The following is a 6,618-nucleotide window of genomic DNA, read 5'->3' as shown; positions in this document are numbered from 1 at the left end:
GAGGACAAATGTTGTGCAACAAGCCATTGCAAAAATACATGAAACAAACATACAGAAGGACGATCGGTAACTGTTGCATTGAACCACTGTTTGCCCAAGAACATCAGATACAGCGGCGGTGGCTATCCGAAAAACCACTTGGTGAAAGAAAAATGTTTTCTCCAAAAAGAGTCAAAAAGCTTCAAGCCAAAACAGAATCAGACCATAGTTAGCGATGTCTGATGTCAGGAACTCCATCTTTGCTGAAGAACATCTTAAATAGATGCTTCAGCTTCAATCGTAGGTGATTATATCACTAACTTCAGAATCCTAAGAGCATCTTCAGCAGATTCAGTGTGTGGAAAAAGTCCATGATGAGCCATTAGGTAAGAGAAAAGCCATCTACAACAAGAACATACAAGAAAAGAACACGACGTGGAAACCCAGATGGATAAGAAGCTACTTCTACAAGACAGAAACTGGATTCTACAGCAAACAATGCAATTCCGTGCCATATACACAACTGCCTATGAGATATGATAAGAGATGTTCCGGTGCAACCCATCATTATCAAGGCCGGCCTTCACCATGGACCCGTTTGTGTCCTCCTCAGGCACTGTTTCTTTGGTCCATTTTGCTGACTGATCATCTGCAAGGCCTATCATGACGAAATTCAAACCTTAAGTACATTCCTCATCTGCAGCTATAGAAACATATCTTGAACTTCATACTCAAAATAAACTTAAATCATAAGTACACAACAATAGGGACTCGCAGAAATTAGCAATAAATGGCTTCTTTCTACCTGTTCTTTCTAAGTTACATGTACATGAGTTCCTTGTTGTCACATCATAGAAGCAAACATCAATTACCAGTGTGATACTATCGAAGGGACATATTTTGCTTATGAACCTCTATTATTTAATTTTCCACCATACGACCATCTCCTGGTAAGCATGAAGTGAAACTAGGTGGTGGCAGAACTTGAAATAATTGTTTGAAGCAGCAAGCTATTAGTTTTATTATGTCTTCACATTTATATAGACACATTCTTATTATCAATACAAATAATTAAGTATTTTTATAATTTGATGAGGAAAGAAATTTACTATTATGTGACTTGGTCATTTAAACATATAGTTTTTGCCAATTATTTCAAAGAGGTCTAAGATGAAAACTAGAGCTTTGACTTACCAAAGGTATCAGAGATACAATAACATAATCTACATACATTGTGCGACCGCGACCATATATAAATCAGGGGAGAAATGGCAGCATAGAGAGGGAGATAGCAGTAAGAGAGATCCAACTAGAGAAACAAGGATACTGAGAAAGGGTCTCTTCTTATCAAACTCAGACCAGAAAGCAAATTTAACTAGTTCATGGAATTACTGGTCAAGTCATTGAATAAAAGAGTGCTAGATCCTACTTTAATATGAAACTGAATATACATTCAAATTTTTTGTTTCATGCAGAGCTGCTAGTGCAAATGCTGGATTGACAAGCACTTGGGGATTTCAGAATAGACAGCAAGAGTCACAAAATAAAGAATTTTTCTCTAGATATTTTAGAACTGTGGAACGGTATGCAGTAGAAAAGGATCAAGGACATTTAATGGATCGTTGCAACTCCATCAACTAAGTCTTATGGATTCTGAATATTAATAAAAACCCTTTTGGATTACTTCTTCCCCTAAAATTGTCTCTATTTAGTCAAGCACACAAATACCTCATTATATTTATATAGCTTCCTTAGTTTCCAATGCATTTACATCTAGCATCACAGAATCAAACATGCAAGATAGTACGGTAAAGAGGAAATATAACAAGTACACAACTTGAGAAGAAAAAAAAGCATATGACTGTTAAGAATGTAGGATCATGCTAAATTGCTTGGTGCATACAGCAGAAGCATTTAGCTAAACAAGGAAAATGTTAAATTCAACTTATATTCTATGACGGTAAGAATATATCCTTTAATAAGATGGCCAGAAGATTTTCTGGAAAGATTCTCCAGCTTATAGAGTTAAGATAACAATATTTTAATGTAAAATAACAAATAATACTTTGCAACCACTTTACAGATAAAGGGAAAAAGGCAATCTTTTACTTATCGAGATAAGAAAACAATAGGTCATCTTAAAATAACATATAACATACTAGGTAATGACTTGAATGATTAAGGAATAATATACTATGTAAGAAAACTACCTTAAATAATCAAGATAGCAATTAACAATAAAAAAATCGTGAAGTTCTAAACAGAGCACACACATGATTGTTGCAGCATCTTTAAATGGAGGGGGAAAAGTATAGATGAATGATCATTGTAAAGAAACAAAAAAAAAGATTACCTGATTCTTCTGCATTTCCAACATCTCCGCCTGCAAACAGTGAAAAGTGTCACCCAATGTTCCATCTTTCATATTTGCTTATAAAGTTGTAAAAGAACTACAGTATGGCTTGCTAATATCACATCTTGCACCTATATCCTAATCCAACTGGGACAGTACATGTGGAATAGAGTCATGCTGAAGATTCTCTATTCTAGTAGATATTGGCATAGCACATGCCAAAGTGACAGTACAACCAACACAGTGATCTATGCCTGTGAATATCAACGGTATGAACTAAAACACGACAAATATTCTCTTATTAATTAAATAAAGTACCATAACATTAATGACATTATCCAAGTAACATTTGAATCTACTGGGGCAAATATACAAAATCACATTTTCCAACTAAATACAAAGCCACCACTCTCACTCTGATCTCCACCTTGTAACCTCCCTATCTCTAATTGTCATGTAGAGGCTTCAACTTTATTAGAGAAGATGATGGCAACGGTATTGGGTGTTTGGTATATGACATGGAAAATTGTGGTAATAGACCGGTTCAACAATGAAACCATGTTGTCATGAATTAGAAATGTGAATATAGTCACAGAATCAAATTACCTGTTTTTTCTGCAATTCCTGGTTTTGCTCTTTGAGTTTTGCTACTTCAGCTTCCAGCTCCATGGTATAAGCCTAATGCAAATCAGAAAATAAAAAGAGGTCATGAGTAAAAGTAATCAGTATTACATAGAATTTATTTAAGGAAGATTAACCAGTAAAACTCCTTTATCTCCATCAAAGAAAAGAAGAAAAACATAAAATAAGTAGAAGCATGGAGGTCAGACTAGGTTACAAACATTGTTTTCTAGTATAGGTTATGGCAGCTTTGTTGTCTTATAGTCTCCTTAATTAGGCCTACAAATTGCAACATCTTCATGGTTGTGGCTCAATCTTTTTCCTCAATGTCATTTCCAAAGTCAAAAACTTTAACACTGAAAAAAAAGAATTGATCCTTAAATCTTTACAAGTAACAGTTGAAACAAATTAGACCTAGTTAATCTACCACTTTTCCAATAAAAGAAATATCGGGAAAATGCAACTCTCAAGCTTGCAATTACTGATAGTTGAAGCATGAGAACTATCAAAACGAGCTGGCAATTCACTATCACCGCCTTGCTAATCTAATGACAGCAGACACTGATGTGCTTCATGCAAGAATGTTACATGGCATTCTTACAAAATTCTATGCAATCAGACTATCACAATGTACCACAAACTCTTTGTTTTAGGCCTAACTCTTGGAGAACCAGTTAAAGCAAAGCATCTATTTGCTAGCTTTTGCAATAACAAAGTACCCAACTAGGTCATAGTTAATTCAATACACTTCTATACATTGGACTACAAAGATACAACAACTATGAAAGGTTGGAATGTCAATCCTAATTAATGAGATTTAAGGTCACTAATTCAACTGCAAATTATAAAATATTGATACACAATTTTGAGTTGTGACAAGGAAGGATAGTTTTTGGCCAAATAAGAGAAACCAAAATGGGGTGCTAAACAAATTGCTTACATTTGCCTCATATAATTATCTTTCTTGATGGTTTGTGAATAGTTGCAAGAAAGGAAAGAGTTGCACAGCATTTTCTATCACAAATTGTTTGGTCATGCTCAGATCTTAGAAATGAAACATTCTTCTTTTGTGTGATAGATTGAAATATTCCCCAAAGGTAACTCTCATAGTCTCAATATTTTTGATTGCTTAGATTTTGATAGTAGACTTGGGAGGCGTGTTCCCCAATTTGCTAGAGGGTTTTACATGTAAATCATAGTATTCTTTTATCCTTGGCTTTACACTCGCAAAATCATTTTTTTAAGTTCTTTGACTCACAGTAGGTGCAGTTGAGACATACTGACCTCAAAATTAGTGGTATTAGACTTTACAATCTGACTTTGTCTATTAAATGACATCTGATGGGTGTCTAAGGAATATTCATGATATCATGAATAAGTAGAGAAGACAAGAGCCAACTGTAATTGGAAAATCAAGAAGCCAAACTGCAAACGAAGCACCTGTGCCAAGAATCAAATGGAAAAGCCAAGAGTGAAGAGCCATAATTGCATAGATGAGTTGCACAAGAGAGCTTGATCAAGATTTTCAAGTAAATGGGAAGATAGTTTGACATTCAATTATGAATAAATAGTCCCACATGAAGAAGATGTTGATTTGGTTAAGAGTTATATAACACATAAGCACAACTAACTTAAATCACTTGAGGTTTTATGTTGGATGGTGTTCCTCGAACATGTATGACCCCTTGCTAGTGGCAGATTGAAGGATATGATACCCCAACAACACCCTGTACCCCAAAATTAGGGTAAACGAGGAAACAATTTACAAAAACTACTCCAATGAAAAACAACTAAAGGAATTCATGGCAAATAACTAAAGGAACTCCTCCACATGATTCAGATTTTATGGACTCCTCCATAGAAAGGTGAATACATAGCATTAGATAAAATCCTGGGTGGAAGGTAAACACGATCTTGCAAAGAATTCTTTTATTTAGATATTTTGATGAGTTTTTTTACTTTTCTTGTCTAGTTCTGCATTGTTGTGATGCATTCTCTTGTGGTAATTGACTGTGCTGATGTAGAAAAACTCGGCTACAATGCATTATGTAGCCATGCTGTGACACACAGATAGAAAAGGCTTCCATTTTTTGGGTGAATGTTGTCATCGTGTCATCGTTGACACTGAACAGAAACAACATGAACTGTGTATATATCACATGATACTCATTAGCATTTCATGGTTATTTATTTCTATCAAATTAACAAGAGCAAAGAATAGGTCAAGATTTGAAAAGCTGACAATGAACACATTGGCAAGGAACAGATTCTCACATATCATAAAATGCACAGAAAAAGATCGACTAAAATAAAGATCAGATTAGTGCGCTCAATTAGAGCACTCATCCCAATATGAAATGTTGTTCCATTAATCGTGCATGAAAAACAATGAGAAACAAGAAAATAAAATCAATTATGCAAAGCAAAAATAGGTAATGGATTTAAGGAAAGCTTATAACTAGAGAACATAGTGGAAAGCTACCTGCTTCCGGGCACGCGATCTAGCAGCAGACTCCCTGTTCTTAATCATTCTCTTCTGCCTCCTCTCTATAACTTTCTCCACGGCCCCACTGTGCTTCCTTCCCCTCATCCCACTGTTAACCGTGTATGGAGCTGGCGACACTGAGGACAGATCTCCGTTGGCTTTCCCGAGTACATCTGGAGACAGATGAGTAGCTGGCGACCCCTTTGCCATCACGACTCCAGCTGTGCCCAGCCCAACCATCCCCTTCATCAATTGGTTGTCCATCCCAGCATCACCGAAGCTGACAAGCCCTCCACCTCGCATCCCCTGTGGGTTTCCCATGTCCACACCAGTTTCCAAGGGCATCGGAGCTGCATAAGGTCTAGCTGCACTGACCGTCATCCCAAAATTGGCAGCTGAACTGTGAGGGATTGGTGCGTTCGCTACGTTTCCATTACTTTGATTCGCCCGATTGAATCCAACAGAGAGCCCAGTCGAACTGCTTATGGTCGGTAGATCGCCAAAAAACATACTGGTCGTATTAATTTTAGTGTCGGCCGGCCTCGGAGGCACTGGCGGTGGTGTCAACTCCTCCCGCGCCACCCCGGCTCGCACCAAAAACTCCTCGAGGGTCATTTCCCCGAGAGTAGGCTGCCGCGTGACGTAGGAGCTGCCGCCGACGACCGGCCCCTGGCCGGACGAGGAGGCGTCGACAAAGCCCCGCCACACCTCGTCCACCGTCTTATGGCTGAGGGTCCTGGGCAACGTGAGGGAGCCCTGTCGCTGGAGGCCAGGGGCGCCCCCTGCACCACCCCCGCCCTCACCAAGGGTCGCCGCGATCGCGTAGCTCTCCTCCGCGTTCCATATGTTCTTGAGCAACTCATCCACGTTCATCGACCCCAAATCCTTCCCAAGCCCGCCAAGCGTGCTCTGGAACTCGTCGAACGTCAGCGAGTAGATCGATCCCTGCCGCGCCAGCGGCGTCTCCCCATCCGCTCCTCCTCCCATGTTCCTCAAATTCTTCCCTTCTCGACGCCTTCAATCTTCCCCAGAAAGACGAAACCGAAACACACGAACAAAATCAGTTCTTTTCCACAAACAAAAACATCCAAAATCATCAACCAAACCCCCAAATCCTCTCACAAACACATACCGTAAAGCAGCGACCACACTTCCTACCACCCCATCTTACCACGATTAA

At 38.7% G+C, this 6,618-nt stretch overlaps 1 protein-coding gene across 3 annotated transcripts in view; it reads right to left on the bottom strand.

Annotated features, from left to right (window-relative positions):
• Positions 1 to 338: 338 nt before the first annotated feature.
• Positions 339 to 6,618, bottom strand: part of LOC135585226 (bZIP transcription factor TRAB1-like) — a 6,767-nt gene continuing 487 nt past the window's right edge. The window contains exons 1-5 of one of the 3 annotated variants that reach the window (XM_065151801.1): positions 6,571 to 6,618; positions 5,436 to 6,460; positions 2,939 to 3,010; positions 2,333 to 2,362; positions 339 to 637 (exon numbers count right to left, since the gene is read on the bottom strand). The exon at positions 6,571 to 6,618 is cut by the window's right edge and continues 211 nt beyond it. In XM_065151801.1, coding sequence (XP_065007873.1) covers positions 563 to 637; positions 2,333 to 2,362; positions 2,939 to 3,010; positions 5,436 to 6,425 — 1,167 coding nt within the window. In that variant the 5' untranslated portion in view covers positions 6,426 to 6,460; positions 6,571 to 6,618 and the 3' untranslated portion in view covers positions 339 to 562. Of the gene's footprint in view, positions 638 to 2,332; positions 2,363 to 2,938; positions 3,011 to 5,435 lie in introns of all 3 variants that reach the window. The other 2 variants (XM_009403842.3, XM_065151800.1) reach the window with 2 other exon arrangements.

This window comes from Musa acuminata, chromosome BXJ3-5 (assembly GCF_036884655.1).
Source record: "Musa acuminata AAA Group cultivar baxijiao chromosome BXJ3-5, Cavendish_Baxijiao_AAA, whole genome shotgun sequence".
Taxonomy (NCBI): domain Eukaryota; kingdom Viridiplantae; phylum Streptophyta; class Magnoliopsida; order Zingiberales; family Musaceae; genus Musa; species Musa acuminata.
This window is presented reverse-complemented; position numbering and strand designations above follow the sequence as displayed.